This window comes from Populus alba, chromosome 17, assembly GCF_005239225.2.
Source record: "Populus alba chromosome 17, ASM523922v2, whole genome shotgun sequence".
Taxonomy (NCBI): Eukaryota; Viridiplantae; Streptophyta; class Magnoliopsida; order Malpighiales; family Salicaceae; genus Populus; species Populus alba.
Window position 1 is genome coordinate 16,730,404 of NC_133300.1, and position 17,291 is coordinate 16,747,694.

At 33.4% G+C, this 17,291-nt stretch overlaps 4 protein-coding genes across 7 annotated transcripts; 2 read left to right on the plus strand and 2 right to left on the minus strand.

The window, feature by feature from the left end:
- Positions 1-524: 524 nt before the first annotated feature.
- Positions 525-1,529, plus strand: LOC118029774 (putative fasciclin-like arabinogalactan protein 20; the record flags this gene model as incomplete). The annotated part of the gene is made up of 1 exon (XM_035033699.2): positions 525-1,529. A coding segment is annotated over one exon (1,005 nt), but the record flags the coding sequence as incomplete, so codon positions are not given.
- Positions 1,530-3,949: 2,420 nt separating this feature from the next.
- LOC118029690 (transmembrane ascorbate ferrireductase 2) lies at positions 3,950-5,571 on the plus strand. Its single transcript, XM_035033601.2, has 4 exons — positions 3,950-4,397; positions 4,496-4,544; positions 4,963-5,162; positions 5,261-5,571. The coding sequence occupies exons 1-4, from the start codon at positions 4,251-4,253 to the stop codon at positions 5,564-5,566; spliced, it is 702 nt and encodes a 233-aa protein (XP_034889492.1). The 5' UTR covers positions 3,950-4,250; the 3' UTR covers positions 5,567-5,571.
- A 259-nt stretch (positions 5,572-5,830) lies between these two features.
- On the minus strand, positions 5,831-11,398 carry LOC118029688 (uncharacterized). 4 transcript variants are annotated; one of them, XR_012168523.1, is made up of 8 exons: positions 10,801-11,398; positions 10,451-10,585; positions 9,739-10,100; positions 8,117-8,861; positions 7,925-8,021; positions 7,790-7,844; positions 7,328-7,470; positions 5,831-5,968 (listed from the first exon to the last, which is right to left on the minus strand). XR_012168523.1 is itself a non-coding variant. In XM_035033600.2 (7 exons), the coding sequence occupies exons 1-7, from the start codon at positions 11,261-11,263 to the stop codon at positions 7,408-7,410; spliced, it is 1,911 nt and encodes a 636-aa protein (XP_034889491.1). In that variant the 5' UTR covers positions 11,264-11,398; the 3' UTR covers positions 7,018-7,407. The 4 variants fall into 4 exon arrangements, 2 of the variants coding, with proteins under 2 accessions (XP_034889491.1, XP_034889490.1); XR_004684207.2 differs by lacking the exon at positions 5,831-5,968 and adding an exon at positions 7,018-7,221; XM_035033600.2 differs by lacking the exon at positions 5,831-5,968 and having other exon boundaries at positions 7,018-7,470; positions 10,810-11,398.
- A 2,950-nt stretch (positions 11,399-14,348) lies between these two features.
- On the minus strand, positions 14,349-16,588 carry LOC118029686 (cyclin-B1-2). Its single transcript, XM_035033597.2, has 4 exons — positions 16,401-16,588; positions 16,115-16,215; positions 15,188-15,285; positions 14,349-14,641 (listed from the first exon to the last, which is right to left on the minus strand). Exons 1-4 carry the CDS (start codon positions 16,521-16,523, stop codon positions 14,541-14,543), a joined length of 423 nt encoding a protein of 140 aa, XP_034889488.1. The 5' UTR covers positions 16,524-16,588; the 3' UTR covers positions 14,349-14,540.
- Positions 16,589-17,291: the final 703 nt, after the last annotated feature.

A 17,291-nucleotide genomic window follows, 5' to 3' on the forward strand; every position in this document is an offset into this window, starting at 1 on the left:
TTGCCGTTTAATCCGTTATGATACTATCAACACTCCTGTAAATGGTCTCCAGACCACTCGCTACTCGCAGCGGTCCAGCAGCATGTATGTTCAGTAGAAGTTCCTCTGCACATTCCATGGTCAAGAATTGAAAAATCATGAGCTATACATCTCTCAACCCTGGCCCTTTACAAAAGTGCCAAATTGAACTCATTAGACAAAAACAAATCAATAAACAAGATGAAAGTTCCCTTGAATGAGAGAGCTAACCTTGCTATAAGCCCACGTATATGACTAGATTTTTGTTTGACTTTTAAGGTCATATAACCATATTAACTGCCCAATGCTTTTGCCGCCCAAATTGTCTTCAAGTCCTCTCCTCTGGACCCTCTGGAGACCATCGCTCTCTCTCTTTTCTTCAGTCTCTTAACCTTGCAAACAAAAGAAACAAGAGAAAGTAGAACAAAACTTTGACAGACTCTTTCCATGGCAACTATGCTTCTCCTCCTTCTCATTTTCCTTTTAATCTCTTCCTCAGTTCTTGATCTTCTAGCCCTTTCTCGAATGCCTTGGAGATCCTCTCAACCTCTGGCTATCTCTCCATGGCATTAACCCTTGAAATCACTTCGAAGAGACTCCATCTTGAATCATCTGCTGCAACTATATTCGCTCCATTGGACATTGCATTTGCAAGATTAGGCCAACTTTCTGTTCTTGATCTCCAATATCACATCTCGCCATTGAGACTTTCTGGGTATTACCTCGATAGTCTTCCTTTTGGTACAAGAATCCCCACGTTGTTGCCAAATCACTCATTGATTGTCACTACAAGTTTGAGTTATTTTGATGGAAAGTTGTCAATCAATGGAATCTCGATTGAAGAACCTGCCTTGGTTGATTTTGGGTCTCTGATCATATTTGGGATGAGTGAGTTCTTCAATTCTTCTCTAGAGATTTCTCCTAATTTGACTCCAGCACCAGCACCAGCACCAATTCCTAGTCCAGTTACCATTCTTGGCAATACTTCTCAGAATGAATCATCAGGCTTGGATGTCGATTTTTTTGGCCAAGCTTCACATTTACTAATGTCTAGAGGTTATTCAATAATGGAAACATTTCTTGATGCGCAACTGTTTGGGATCAAGAACCAGACAAGATTGACAATCTTTGCACCAGTTGATCAAGCAATGGATGCATATGCAAAGAATGTTTGTGATTATTCATCGATCTTTCGGAAACATGTGGTTCCTGGATTGTTTCCAAGGCAAGATTTGGAGGGGTTCAATGATGGAACAAGTTTGTCATCTTTCTCAGGAGGGTTCATGATTAATTTGACTAGGTCTGGTGATGTGCTTGTGCTTAATGGTGTTCCTGTTATCTTTCCAGACATGTATCAAAGTGACTGGCTGATGATTCATGGCCTGAACCAGCTGCTTATGCCACCATTAAAGGCGGAGGAGTTAGTGGGGGAATCATTCTCAGAACTCGATGGGGCAGAAGATAAGCCAGATGTGCTTGATTTTGATGATTATGTATATGGAGCTCCATGAATGTGTAAATGATCAGTAGTAGTCTACTCTTTTAGTTAAAATCCTCTTTAAGCTGCTGACACCTTCTCATCAAGTGCAATTTTACACCTCCAAATCACACAAAGCCCGCTTTGCATTAAAAATCTTCTGCCATAAACATGATTTCTGTTATCTTGGAAACATAGCAAGTGAAGCTTCAAGTCTTTAGTTTATTCTCAAACTTCACAAGTAATTAAGATCCATAAGCATAGTTTTTAGACTTTGGAACAAAATTCTTCACAATATTAATCAATACGTTGCGAGGCATGAATTGTATGACAATGATCTCTCTTTTTGTTAATAAATAAGATTTTATTTGAGGTTAGGGAAGTTTTAGCAAATCAAAAGTTGAGATTCTTTGGTATAGAATTAACTATTTTTCATTAGAGTTTTGTATGTTTGTATGTTATGTACGTATATATATCACCATAACAGCCCATATATTCATGTCAAGGCTATAGCATTTCGGGTTTTCTTTTTTTTTTTTTACTCGTTTAGCCTTAAATAATTCTTCGTGGAAGATAACATTTAGAAACATGATTGTATCTATGTTTTTAAAAATTTAATTTTTTTTTTGTATATTTTGAATTATTTTAATCATTGATTTTAAAAATAATTTTTTAAAAATAAAAAAAAAATTATCATTTTAATACATTTCAATATAAAAAATAATTTTAAAAAATAATTATCACTATACTCTTAAACAGGCTATAAAAACTCATAATAATTATCAACTAAATTGAGTTTAATTTAAAAGTGAATTCTTTTTGAAAAATAATCCAACGCAAATTAATATTTTACAAATGAATCAATTCTAGTATTTAATTCTATCATAAAAAATAATTATAAATTAATTTTTTAAAAAATGAAAAATTCATGTAATTTTTATGTGAATTTCTGAAACTTGAAATCAATCAAATTTTTTTTTTTTATTATAATGGTTAAAATTTTGAGTTTTTTTAAAAGTCATAAACAAGGATATATGACGAGGAATTAACTATGAAACATTTAAGTATTATGTTTTAAAATTCTTATGAAAAACTAAAATACAAAATCATGAACATAAATTAACACATCTGTATAATCCTTGAGAATGAATTTTGAAGAATTAACTCTAGCTTTGGTGATGCTAAAAAAACACATCACATGAAGAAGTCACTATGAACATAGATCGGGGAAAATAATCATGTAAGCTATCAACCTTTTTATGCATTCATTCACACAATTCATTTGCATTTTTTTTAGAAACATGATGGCTATATTTAAAAAAAAAATACAAAAATTATCTAATTAATAAACATTAATTGCTTGCTACTCTAAAATCAATAAATATTTCACGTTATAGTTATAAAAAATAATTTGAAAATCAACCTGATCCAAAGCTCGGTCTATATATATATATATATAGGGGTTGACCATGGATTAAAACAGTAGAGATATCAAAAACTTCCTTGTATTGTTCTGTACAATCAATTGGTTGGTATTTGATCAGGGCACACTTGTACGTAATGATTCTCAACAAAAGGTGTAGTGGATGGCTTACAATCTAACATGTCAGTTTCACCTAACAAATCAAGTTTATATTTTTATTGAGAAAGGAAGATTACTTCTACAAAACGACCAACTTTAATTTCTAAAAAAAACTTGAAACTTTCTAAATTTTTCATCTCAAATTCGAATACTGGATATTATTGGAGTTTTTGTTTTCCTTCTCAAGATCATTTCATGTGAAAATCATATTATCAACATAAATAATCAATAAGGTAACATGATCACCTTGTCATTTGATAAATAAGATATAACTTGAATTACTCTGATAATATTTAAACCGTTTCATGACAGTAGTAAACTGTCCAAACTAAGATCTAGATGACTGTTTCAATTTATATAATCTTTTTGTGGTAACAAAAAATCATCATCACTGTTATTTAGGCTCATACCCTGAAGGAAAAACCATATAAATTATTTCCTCTAAGTCACTACATAAGAAGCATTTTTAATGTCAAATTATTTTAGTGGCCAATTGTTGACAAGTAGTTTTTTAATTAATACTTCAATATTAGTTTTTTTTTTTCATAAAAGAAAACTTATGTAACCTAAAAAACCTTCTACAAACATTTAATTATTTCAATAAAAAATTCACATACAATTAATATATATATATATATATATATAATGTATTAATCACGCCTTCAATTCTCTAATAAATTTCATCGACGTATTCTAAATTTATTAATCACATTAAAATCTTCAATGACCAGAAACAAATATCATTTCATTCTGTTAAAATAAATAACCATAATATTCATGTCTTCCATTTTTATTATATAGAAAGTTATCCGAGAAATTAATAAAAGTAAAGGAAACCCAGCATGGCGCTGACGTGGTAGTCAGTTGTAAAACCTTAAAAAAAAAAAAAGTGAGGTGGAATTTTCTCTTCTTCCAAGTTCCAAGTCCTTCCTCTGTTTCTTAGACAAGAAGTGACTAATGTTAGATTCTGTGTCTTTGGGAGTCTAAACACAAACAAAGGCAACCGATCAAAGAAAGGAAGGCATAGATCCAAAAGCCAAACCCTTTAATAAAGCCAAACCCTTTTTCGCTCTACATTTTTCTCCTTATATTTGCAGTTATTTTTTCTCCCCATCTTTGCAGTTATTATTATTTATTTTTTAAAAAGAAGAAGAAGAAGAAGAAGAAAGAAAAATGGCAGTTCCAGTGGTTAAATTTCCAATCTTGATGAGGTTGATTAGATTACTGGGGGTGTTAGTAACTGCTTTGGTGTTGACATGGACTGTTCATTACAGAGGAGGACTGGCTCTTGTCTCTGCTAACAAAGATCTCATCTTCAACGTAAGAACTCCAACTCTCCCTCTCATTGATGCTGTCATTTCAAAATTTGGGCTTCGATGATTGGTGGAATTAGTGCAGTTTTTGTGTCCCATTTGTAGGCACACCCTGTTTTAATGGTGATTGGGCTTGTACTCGTGAATGGTGAAGGTAACTATCCCTTTTCAGCTCTTTTGGCATTACTGGTGTGTGAATTCATCTGTATTGGGGAGGAGATGACTAATCAAGAGAATGTAGATCTAGTATCCTTTTCATTTCTGGATACAGACAAGAGAACTCTTTCCAATTGTGAATCTAACAGATAAGATAATTAAATGTCCCAAGGACAAGCGATGGTGTAAAACATAGATTGTAGGCCATGTTTTTTAGAGCAGAAACGTGTCAATGATTATAAGATGAACGATTTTGTCTTGTCCTGGAGAAGGTGAGGAGAGAAGACCATGACTTAAATTTGGCATGTTAGGAGCTTCTCATGTTTCGTTATCTTAAATTTGAACTGACTCTTCGCTGGTGTCATGTTGGTGTTTTCTGATTTTGTGTTTCAAATGCTTGTTACGGACTCGTGCAGCCATGCTAGCCTACAAAACGGTGCCAGGAACAAAAAGCTTCAAAAAATTAGTTCATCTGACACTACAATTCCTCGCTTTTTGTTTAAGCTTGATTGGCTTTTGGGCAGCTTTGAAATTCCACAATGACAAAGGCATTGACAATTTTTACAGCCTGCATTCTTGGCTAGGACTAGCTTGCCTTTTCCTCTTCAGCATCCAGGTCTTTTCACTTTACCTCTTCTCTCCCTTTCTTGATTGCCCACACGCACTACGCTTCTTCAAGTTAATGAACTACTCATGGTCGTTTCTTCATTCCAGTGGGCTTCTGGGTTTGTGACCTTCTGGTATCCAGGAGGTTCAAGAAACAGCAGGGCCACCTTGCTTCCATGGCATGTGTTCTCTGGAGTTTATATTTATGCCCTGTCTGTTGCCACTGCTACTACTGGTATCTTAGAAAAAGTCACTTTCCTCCAAACCAACAACGTGATATCACGCTACTCCACTGAAGCTTTGCTGGTGAACTCATTGGGTATCTTGATGATTGTTCTGGGTGGTTTCGTTGTTCTTGCATCAGTTACTTCTCTGAAGAGCAAAGGCGACATCCCTAGAAATGCAACAGAGTAGGCACAACATGTACAGTTCTACATCTGATGATTGATTAAGTGGTGTATTCTTATTGCATATGAGTCACAGGTTTATGATTTATTGTTAAAAGATCAATGTACCACAAAAAAAAAAAAAACTCGCTTGGAGTTCTATTTGTTTGCATGTTGAACATTGAGAAAAAATTTCTGAACTTGGTATTTTAGCAAAGGTTAAGCAGAGTGGTTTAACTATAATGTTCTTGGTGTTTAAAGGAAGAATCATAATTTTCTTTCTGAAACACTTAAACCAATAACTCCAGCACCAGGGAAAGGAGGAGCTTCTTGATCAAAATGTAGCTGTGGCTTGCTCCTGTTCTGTAAGATCTCGTTATTTATGCCAATGTCCATGGAGGTCAATGAACTTGTTCATGATCTTGAGCAACTGAACAAGGAGAGGATCTAGGTTAATGGCAAAACAGTTGGCTTTCCCAGCTTGAAATTTCTTGACGATAGTTTAACTGGATTAAAGATTTTCCAAAACCACCTATTATGGAATAGATGAATGAAATTCTTTAAGAGGTACATGAAAATGACATGAATGTAGTGTCATATTGAGGAAACATAAAATTGATAGCTCCTTTTGATGACTATTACAGGCTAAATATACTGTTATCAATTTGTGAAAAAGCTTTATCTATTGTCAATTGATAGATTAGGGACTACTTTGACATCTTGGTGAAAATAGTGAGTCTAACCATGATTCGACTGTGTGTGAGTGTATTGTTAGTCTTATATTTAGACTTGGAAGATAACATGGCCTCTACTTAAAAATTAAATAGTTGATGTTGCATGCATGCATAAGCCCTGAAAATGAATGCTGTATTAATAAAAGCTGATGAATGTTTGATCACCGATTAAAAAACAAAGCAGTAAATGCTCAGTTAATCTCGTACTACAAGTTTTGAAAAACAAATTAACAATACTATCGATATATATATAGAGTTAAAGGATATATATACTAAAAGTTTTAAAATTATTTGGCGAAACAAATAGATTTGATATATATAGTAATAAGACCATAATTATTTAAAAAGTTAAAGGATAGTTTTGTTATATAAAAACAAAAATTAATTGATAATTGTGGAAACATATCCAGCTTTTAAGAGAATCTACATAATTCCTTTATTTTAAAAGTTAAAGCTTTCAAGTAATAAATACTTTTTTAAAAAAAATCAAGATAAGAAACAGAAGCTTTGATTATACCAAATATTTGTTTCCTGCCAAAAGTTAAAGCACAGATGACTTTTCTGCAGTGCCAACCATGGAATGGAATAATAACCTCATCGTGCAGTCTACTTTTAGAGTAGGTCTAAAAAAAGGTATAAATTTTCCATCTAATTCATACAAATATTCCTTCATGTAAAGTACATGTAGTCAAGTTTCACCAGCTGCTTGTATCACATGAAAATGGCACGAAGGCACGAAGAAAAATGGAAAGAAAGAAAAACAGATGAATGGTTTTCTTTTCAAGTCAGAAATTCAAATACAATTCAAGGTGTAAGCTTCAGGCAACAAAATTGTCATCTGCTGAAAAATATTTGTTTGACATCCCAAAAGGGATACATCTCTGTCACAAGTTCACAACATACATGAGTACGCATGGCTAAATCTGCCCGGAGAGGCAAGAATTGCACTCTACACAGTCAGGAAATAAGAAACAAAAATGTCAAAAACTCAGCATCATTCCGCAATTGAGACCAAGAGAGAGAAAAGAAACCAATTGATTAGCAGTTTTACTAGCCTTATTGCTCCAGTTGCGTTGTCTGGGAAGGCGGATATCGGCAAAAATTTGAGGAACCTGGATGATATATCTGCATGCATCTATATCCACAAGTGTTCTCTTTGATAATCTCTTACTATGACAGGCACACTCGTAGGTGGAACCTGAAAGCACCAAATAATACAAGTCAATAGTAGCTTCTATTAACAGATGAAAAAAACAATTTGAACATTAAATAAATAAAGTTAAGATTGAAATAGCATGTGCTTCCTCTCATTTCCTCTCATTCCCATCAGTCTCAGGTCCAAGGACACCAGATAGATCACCTAGCTTGGAAGTTGGGAGGTTTCAAGCAGACGTGTATTGATGTGTAAATGCACATGTATCAAATTTCAATTGGAATTATGCTCTAAATACAGAAAAGTGGAACCACCGTTAACTTTCATAATAGCATAAAAATTAGCTTGAAATCAGACAACCTACCATGCCATAATCAGTGATTATCATTGAAATGTAATCTGAAGGTGTTGCATCATAACTGTCCGGCATATAAGATCCAAGGTCAGGTTCAGAAAACCAAAATATTTCATAAGACCAATTAGTATCAAAAGAACTTACATCAAATTCAGAAGCTGGAGATTTTCACTATCAGTTGATCCATCAAGGAGGTTGATATCCTCTCTTCCACGAACTTTTGAAATCACATCTGGATCACCTGCAAGAAACAGACAGGTATTGGAGATATTAAGCATGCAGTTTAAAGCCAGTCATTGATTGTATGAAGCACCTCCTATAGCCAGAAATGCATACCCAGCTCATTAGAACATAATGAGTCAAGCTGTACCCTTTCATGAAATTTATATGCTTCACAACAGACTAATACTGGTACACGGAATGCATGAGCAACCATAGCAACACAAGCAGTCCCAACTCTCGAGTAAACTGTTCCGTTGGACAGGACTGATGATGCACCCAGAAAAACTCGAGTGACTTCATGCATGATATAAGAAATGGCATTTACATGAGTGTATGTACAGTTGATTCCCTTTCCAACCAACCTATGAAGCAATAGTTGCCCTTCAAGCTTTGGACGAGAATCCACTACCACAACACGGAACTGTTTGCCAAGTTCATGAGCATGCAATAGTACCATTTCAACTGCAGAAGGCGATCCATATGTAAGTAGAACATCACCATCACTGATCTTTGTAACAGCATGCTTGACTATCACCTTGTCTGCAAGTATGATCTTCTCATTTATGAATCTATCAATGTCTGAATGAAGAGATGCTTTTACTTCCACTTCAGACAAAGTCAAAGGTAACTTGGCGATTCGATTCTTTAGAAACCTGATTGCATTCCCCATGCTGATTGAAAGGGGGCGGCACTCGATAAGAAAAGAAAGGTAACTACCTATTTTTGCTGTTAAGTCTCGAGCAAGAGTTTTTTCGGAGGGTGTTGAGTAGTCTTTAATGGCCTCTTGGAATGCTTGAAGCATTGCAATGCAGCGAGCATTGCCACCACATACCTCTCCTGACAAATACTGTAATCCAACCTGCCAACAAGAAGAAAAGCTATACAATTGGACAGCAAAACCAGAATACCTGATCCCTTATATAATGAACTTCAGCAAAAGTCCAAATAACCGATGCAGGAAAGCTTTAATTTGGGCTTAAGAGTTACTCTACCATCATTATAGGTGGATATTGATTGGGAGGCTTAGGGATTCATAATAAGGGAGCTTAGGTTTTGAAACTGGGTGCTTAAAAGGTAGAAAAGGAGCAAGAAAGGTGATCTGAGTCTGCTGGAAATACATTTTAACATTAAAAGCCTCAGTAATTCCTTAAGAGAAAGGGAAAACTTTGATGTAATCCCACCAGTAAGAACTTCGCAAAATTGAAAAAAAAAAAAATATTCTCAAAATACCTATGTTTAGAAGCATGTGCAATGTTGGAAAGTATAGAGTCAAAAGAAATCCCAATCTAGGAAGGAAAGCTAGATGCCACAAGGAAAAGTAAAGAGTACTCTTAAATCATTAAGAACAAACCCTCCTAATTAATCATTCTACTATCAAACAAAACCAAAACCACTAATAACCTTAATTTCCAACAAGCATACTACTGCAAAATTGCAGAAATACCCCTGCTAAAGGTTAAACAATAACTGTCATATACTCTCATGACCATCTAGCTGAAAGTTGCGTTCATTGATTAACTTCTACATAGAATCACAATGTGGACTAGATCATGGTTAGCAGGTACCATACAAAAGAACAAAACACCAAAACAAGAAACAACACTGTGTAGACTTGAACTGTATCTAAAACTATATTCCAGTTCACATAGTCACCTAGGATTGTTTAATTCATTCAATATATGATAACCAGAATATATGTCCACCAAAGGTGCAAACTAACAACTTCAAAAGAATACCTTGTAGACCGCTGGGTGCATTGGGTCAAGCTCAAAGAATTTGGACTCTAGTTCAGTAAGCTGAGTTTGACGTTCATATTGAGGCAAATGCCTGAACAACTCAACTCTATTCCTAGCTTCTGTTTGCTTTACCACAGCACGCCTCTTTGCCTTTTCCACCCGACTCTTGTCATCATATTGCATACGTGGTTGAGGGACTTCCTTCTTTCTATCCTTTTCGGGGGGCCTTTCACCTCCCTTCTTCTCTGAAACTGCAACTGTAGCACTATCATTCTTCTGTGAAGGAGGCGGCTTCACAGATTTAGCTGACTTCACAGAAGCTGCAGCCCCAGATGCACCAGCAGGTGTCTTACCACCTTCAGCTAATAAAACATGATAGAAACCATAATTAACGATAGGATTGTTATAATAAAGCCTTAAACCAGCTTTACTTGACAAAAGAAAACTGATGGCCATAATCAAATTAAACATCACAGGCATAGTTGCATTTATTCCATGGGTAATTTGATTGCATAAAAACCAACCAAACAAGGGACAAGGGACTCCATGCGCTCATAACCAAAACAAAAAATAATGTAATTCAGACATCTGAGCACACAGAACAGCAATTAAACATAACTAATTACAGGCACCATCACTTAAACAAACTTTAGCATTAAAAAAAAGGGACAAACTTTGATGTTTTAAAAGAAAACGAAACAGCTGTATTCACCTTTGGCAGCTACTTTCGCAGCTCGTTGAGCTTCTTGAAGTGCACGCCTCTCTGCTTTTGTAGTCTTCTCTTTCAATGACTTCGAACGTGAAGATTGATCATTTTGCATTTCCACCGCCACCCCACCACCCTTCTCTGCAATCACATATATTTTTTACACTCCTTTCCATGCAGACTTAAATCACCATGAATTTTTCTTAAAAAAAATCCCTAAAATGAATCCATGCATTACTTCAGCTATACAAAATAACAAATTACCAAACATTCTAAAATGATTTATTAAGTTAAACAATCAGCTTAAAATAGATAATAATTGAATATGATAATTAAATTAAATTAAAAAGGAATACCAGAAATACCAATAGGCAAATTGTTAACAACAGAGACCGTAGTCAATCCACTCGCGGGAACACTACTCGCCGCTGATTTAACCGCCGCAATGTCAAACCCTAACCCTCCCGGCAAGCTACTCGAAGCAGAAGCAACACCCCTCCGCATCATCGCCGACGCCACATCATCGGATAAAGAGGAGGAGGCGGTGGGAGAAGCAGGAGGGGGGAAGAATTCAGCGGGGTCACGGCGGAGAGGAGAGAGAGTGGCGGAGGAATGGCGAGGAGGAGGGATCATGACAGGAGAGAGAGAGTTACCGGCCGAAGGAGGGGAGTTGTCGACGATAGAAGGAAGAGAAGCGGGGAAGGAGGAGATTGGGTGGTCGGGTGGACCCCATAGAGAACGGTCTGGTGGGTCGGTAAAAAACCCGACTTTACGGACCTTCGGGTCGCTTACGGTTCTTGGGGCTCGCCGAGGGTCCATAATGTTGGAGAGCGCGAGGGAGGGAGGGAAACTAGGGATTCATAATTAAAATGGGGAGTTCGGATTTTGCTGTTGGAGAGAGAGGAGATAAATTTGGGGATTTTTATTACAGTGATTCAGTTGCGTCGCCGAAAGCAGTGCACTCAAAACGCTGTCGTTTCTCTGCATTTCTCATTCTTCTTGCTGTCAAAACGACCACCGATTTGACTGTTGATATTAACAGTTAACTGTATTAATATATTATTTTAATTGTTTAATAACATAGTGATTAATTGCATCAGCAAGTAATTCTTTCCCATTCTGCAGAAATTGTGTCATATCCTAGAACTTCAATATCATGAAAATTTTATGGCAGACCCTCCAGTTTTCTATTTTTTCATATCTGTTGATTGATGGGACAAATCAACTTGCCCCTGCAGCTTTATTAATGATATTTTAATTTTATAATCTATTTTTTATTATCAATTCTTAAATATTTTTTTTATTCCAGCACGAGCACATTCTTTTGTGTAACCAACTCTTCCATTTATAGTTATTCTTAATACATTTTATAAATAATATGAATTTTCAAAGATATGGGTCTCACCATGATTTATGACAATTTCATTTGAACCCATATATATATTCAAACTAATTTGAATAAGTTTGACAGTTATTATTTGAGTTCGGTTAAAATAAATATGAAAAGATAAAATCAAGTATCAATGAGTAATGATATTATGATTGGAAGTATGAATTGAGTTTTACTTGTATATTATATTTGTATTTATGTCCATAAAGTTAATGAAAACTATTTTTTTCATTGCGGAGATTCTCATATTTCATTATGAATTTGTAGAGTGAAATAGTAGTTTTTTCCCTTTAAAGTAAAAACCATACTCCTATCATTAACTATATTAGATCTATGCTTGGGTAATTAATACTCAAAATCCGACTGCCTCGTGTTTGGGTATCTAAAACTCATATTCGTTAGATGATAAGTCGAGTACAAATATTAGTTTTAAGTTTATATATATATATATAAACCAAAACACAACTCATAGATATCAACCATCATTTCTCATTGGAATATCTTGTCAGAAAAATGACATGAATGAAGAAGTCTATTGATCATAATTATAATTAATAAAATATAATTATGTTAGGGAAATACTGTACACCAAGGTATAGTTCAATATGGATTTGCATATGTTTTTCCTCTATTTTTTGTCCTTGAATATTTTTTATTCTAGTCATTGAGTTTTTTTTTTTAATTTCATGATTTAGCATTGTATAATTGATCTTAAAAATTTATTTTAATTAGCTTGCTATAAGTTTATCGTGGTATAAAAAACATGTCTAAACATTAAGCTAGTACTCGATTTGCAAAATATAATTCAATTGCTTAAAATAAATTGAGACTTCAAGGATCAAGTTCAAAACTCAAAAAAAAAAAAATGAGGCCTTTTTCTTTATTTTTACTATTTGTGAGATATATTTTAAAATTTTGGTCCTCAAAATGTTTTTTTGTTTTTCAATTTTAATATATTTTTATTGAGGTTTTGACATTTCAACCCTCCATTTTTTTTTTTTTTGCATTTCAATCCTTGGTTTTTTCCGAGAAAAGAGAAAATTGTTGGTTTCTATATTATAGCAACCAAAAATATTGATTTTAATGTTAATGAGTTGTTTGTTAAGAGCAATTCATTTAAATGTTTTTAACCCTATATCTTGCCAAAAAAAAAAAAAAGTAGATCAAGGTTGGATAAAATTTTTTTATTTGAGATTATTTTTTATTTTTTAACTAATCAAAGATGATCTTAAGGTTAAATATGAATTTACTGAAGTTTATGGGGCTTTTCTTATGTGTTTTTGGGTAAAAAGGATCATAAAATAGGTCTTTTGGGTCCACGAAGATGAGATTTGACTTTTAAGCCACCTCTTTAAAGATTAATTAAAATAATTTAATTAAAAATATATTTGGGATATTATTTTATTAAATAGTACTTTATTTTTACTTTATTATTATTATATATATATATATATATAATTATATAGCATTTTTTTTTATATTAGCAAATGTTTTTTTTCATATAGGCTTTCATGATTTGTTCTTCTTTAAATTTTATCTGGTGCCTTTCTTACATGTCTATTTTATTTATTTTATAATTAATATAAAAATATATTAAAGAAACAAAGTTATTAAATCTAATTAAATCTAACTAGGTTGAATCAGGTTGTTAGTTTAATTGCTTAACTCAGATCAATTAAAAGTTATCATTTCAATATTTTAAAAAAATAAGTTAAGATAATCTTGTTTTGATTTTTTTTTTTTTAAGTTAGACTAAGATGGGTCGCATTTGGACTGCCAAATCAATAAAGTCATATTGTATAAACTTCTACCCTGTTTCATTTTAAATCCATGCTAATCAAGGAACCTAGACAAGGGTCTCCAAGTTGACTTGTTGAGCCATGCTATATATAATAACATTGCCAAAAAGTTCCGAGACAATGCTTAAACATTATATTATTTTTATATTTTTTAATATATTCATGTAAATATTACTATAATATTTTTTAAGTAGAACTTGCTTTTATGATTATGCTAAAATGTTGTCTTAAAAACAAATATTCTAGTAAAAAAATAAAAAAATAGAACACGTTAATAAATTAAAAGGGTTTTAATTAGAGAAATACATTATTTATACTTATTTTATTTTAAATAGCCTTTTTTTATATATATTTGTTCTAGTTGCTTTTGATTTTTATTAAATAAAGAATATAGAAAAAAAGAGAGTTATGTTCTCTTGTAAAGAAAAAAATATTAATAAGAAAATGAAGAATTATAATACCAAATTATTTTTGTTTCAATAAAATTGAAATTATTAAACTTCTAAAAAAGGCCTACAAACCTCCGTAATATCAATCACATGCTAATATTATATCACATGGAGCAGGTATGAAAGCAAGGTAAGCTTCTGCTGTCGATATGATATAACAGGAGGCGAATTCTTCAAAGGATTCAAAATAGAATTGCAAAGTGTTGATTTTGAAGTTTGACATTATTTGCACCAGTACTATGGTTTACTTGGCAAAAACTCAAATATCATACGAACATCGATACTGATAGTAGATAAATTAAAAGGATCCAATCATGAGGCCATTATCAAAAAATAACCGAGTTGGATGTTCATAAGTTTTAACACAGCCAAATTCATCAAAGTAGAAATTACTCCTACGTTTTAACCAAATCGTTTGAGTACAAATAATCAGAGGCATTGCTGAAATGCTCATCATATCACATGAAGCTTTTGCAGGCTGGCCCTTTAGACAATCCAAGACGAACTTCCATCCCACTGTGCATGTCCACTGGACGGAAAGTTTCAGACTCACGAGGATCTGCAAGTGCAACACAGGGAGGACTCATCAGTAGAAGTCACAGCAAAAACCTATGTGAGATGCATTTCCTCTGAAAACATATGCCAAATTTAACCAGGTACTTTACCAGGATCAAATCAGGGAGAATTTACAGAAACAAATTTGACCCATGTTTAGAATATTTTTATCGATTATAATTTAGCTATCACACAAACTAAACTGCAAAATACCCGTACCCTATTCAAATAGCTATTCCAAACCCCAAAGTGAGTACACGATCTGTAATTAATGTACTAGAACCATAGTTATCAAAAAACAAATGAATAGCGATATGAAAGATTCATTAGCATTCATTGAAAGTTTTACCAACTGTAGAACCTTAAAATTCTATGAAAGACAATCAACCTATCTTTGGTCATTATGAACAAGGATAATTTAATGAAATGAAAGTTAAGTGTGAATTCAAGAAAATATAACCAGCTCTATAAAGAGCAGGAAGGTTCAAAGGAATAATCCAATACTATAATACTGAAAACAACATTTTTCTGGTTAGCAAATGGTAGTTACCATTCAGATAATCCTCAAAACCAAAATCCTCCAAACTTCCGGTCAAAGCCTCTAGTCCTAGCATTGAGGATGGAATTGGTCCTTGTGGCCTCTGGAATCTGCAAAGTTCACAGATCAAGATAGATAATGCTACATTAGAGCATAATCTGACAATTGTAAAACTTTGAATATTTATGAGTACAATGTGCCCATGAGTGTGGAGAACCACAATTTATAATGTGGAACATGCTACCCTTAATTCCACGGGAAAGTCAACAACGTATATTCCTTGGTTTTTCTAATAACAAGTATAAGCCCCTTGAGCCCAGTCGTAGCCCAGGATGACAAACAGCCAGCATTTAAAATTTATCAACTTCCACCAAGTAGGATCTCACAAGTTATCGTTGTCTACATGAAAAAATTAGAACCACTGTTTTGCTTCCATAAACATTAAGGTTCCCATGAAAAGCACCACCAGCAATCACTTTCACAATTACTACAACAAGCTAAAAAGACAAATTCACACACTAGCGTATCCAAAACCACCTACGACAACAACAACACCAAAGAGATCAAGAAATCCAATAATTATCATATACACCCGCATAACTCAACCACATTCACCCTAACACAACTAAAAACCTAAAGCAATGTTCATCAAGATCCGCACTATTTCAAGTTTTATGGCCTTCCATTCATAATCTAAAGTCCAAAGCTCCTCTAAACAACGCACTTGAACAAAATTTCCCCAATCTGCAACTAAAACACGATCTTAGTGCACTTTTCTGATTAAAAAGAAAAGCTAAGGATACAATTATTTAAACCGGAATTCACAACGAAACAAAAGCCCTTCTTTTAACCATATATAGAATATTAAAAAAACCAATAAGCAGTCATCAACAACAGGTTATTTTTTCAACACAAAATAAATCAGCCAAAAACACATACCTAGAAAGCATCTGCCTTTCGATGCCCAACTGAAAGGGAAAGGCTGCCCCATAAACGTTCGCAAGTGTTATTCTCTTCATATGCTCTTGATTTCTCTCCACCTAAAAAAACCCAAAATTATCACCTTGTTAAGCAAAGAAACCAACTTTAATTTCAACAATCTATTTCAGACAAAACCCTTAAACCCCATTATCATACCTATGAAAGATGATAAACAAAAGGGTATAAAACTAATTTTGTTTCAATTTCAAGGCATAAAAAACAAGAAACGAGAGGAAATCATTACAGAGAGCAAGGCAGATTCAAGAGGGTGAGATCCAATGATGTCGCCTCTCTTGGTATCGAGGCCGAACCGAAGAGCATCATGGACGTCTCCAATTTGATGCTCGATCATCTTTGGTGCTTCCATTCTTTCTCGTTTTCTTCGATTTGTGAGCAAGCTATAGAGGGAGAAACTTCGGAGGTATTTTATTATAGAGTGTGCAAAAAGAAAAAGAAAAAGAAAAAGAAAATTTGTTGTCACGAAACGACGACGTAGACTATCACCTGAGGATTCTTTGGGTTCAACTGCCTTGTTAAGTAAGTCATGAATATAAATTGATAAAAAGAAAAAAAATGTTATAGGAAAGACTACCATGCATTCTAAATTATGTTAAATAGGAAAAACTTCAAGTTGTTTGAATACAAAATTAACATATGTGAGAAATATAAAGTCTAATGGTTTATATAATCATTTAAAAAAAAAAGTGAGAAACATAAAGTCTAATGGTTTATATAATCTGAATAAAAAATATATAAGATTTCAAAATATTTAAAGAAATAAAAAGTAAGAATAAATTTTATTTCAATGTCTCATTAATTCAAAGAGGCATATCTTTTAATAAAAAAAAAAAAACTCAGTCATAAGTCAATTAATTATTAACACTCAACTATTTTCAATATATAATAGAAATAAGCTTGATAAATAGCTGCATTAATTTTTTGCCAACATAAAAAAAATGATCATGTTATAGCAACTTTTTAAAAGGAGTTAAAAATCTAAGAATTTGATAAATTAAAAAGATTGCACATGTTTTTTAATCTGATATGTGATTTAAGTTTAGGATAAGGATTTGGGTTGGAGATAAGTAATCTTTAGTTTGAATAATCTCTTGTATGCTCTCTAAGATTTTATAAT

What these genes read in the sequence shown, in the direction of transcription:
- LOC118029690 (XM_035033601.2), top strand. Translation starts at nt 4,251, where the DNA reads ATGGCAGTTCCAGTGGTTAAATTTCCAATCTTGATGAGGTTGATTAGA. An exon ending in ACAAAGATCTCATCTTCAAC is followed by an intron (nt 4,398 to 4,495) that starts GTAAGAACTCCA and finishes TCCCATTTGTAG; the next exon opens with GCACACCCTGTTTTAATGGT. An exon ending in TTTTCCTCTTCAGCATCCAG is followed by an intron (nt 5,163 to 5,260) that starts GTCTTTTCACTT and finishes TCTTCATTCCAG; the next exon opens with TGGGCTTCTGGGTTTGTGAC.
- LOC118029688 (XM_035033599.2), bottom strand. Translation starts at nt 11,263, where the DNA reads ATGGACCCTCGGCGAGCCCCAAGAACCGTAAGCGACCCGAAGGTCCGT. An exon ending in TGCGAAAGTAGCTGCCAAAG is followed by an intron (nt 10,101 to 10,450) that starts GTGAATACAGCT and finishes ATGTTTTATTAG; the next exon opens with CTGAAGGTGGTAAGACACCT. An exon ending in CTCCAGCTTCTGAATTTGAT is followed by an intron (nt 7,845 to 7,924) that starts GTAAGTTCTTTT and finishes TATGCCGGACAG; the next exon opens with TTATGATGCAACACCTTCAG.
- LOC118029686 (XM_035033597.2), bottom strand. Translation starts at nt 16,523, where the DNA reads ATGGAAGCACCAAAGATGATCGAGCATCAAATTGGAGACGTCCATGAT. An exon ending in GAAAGGCAGATGCTTTCTAG is followed by an intron (nt 15,286 to 16,114) that starts GTATGTGTTTTT and finishes TGAACTTTGCAG; the next exon opens with ATTCCAGAGGCCACAAGGAC. An exon ending in TTTTGAGGATTATCTGAATG is followed by an intron (nt 14,642 to 15,187) that starts GTAACTACCATT and finishes TTGCACTTGCAG; the next exon opens with ATCCTCGTGAGTCTGAAACT.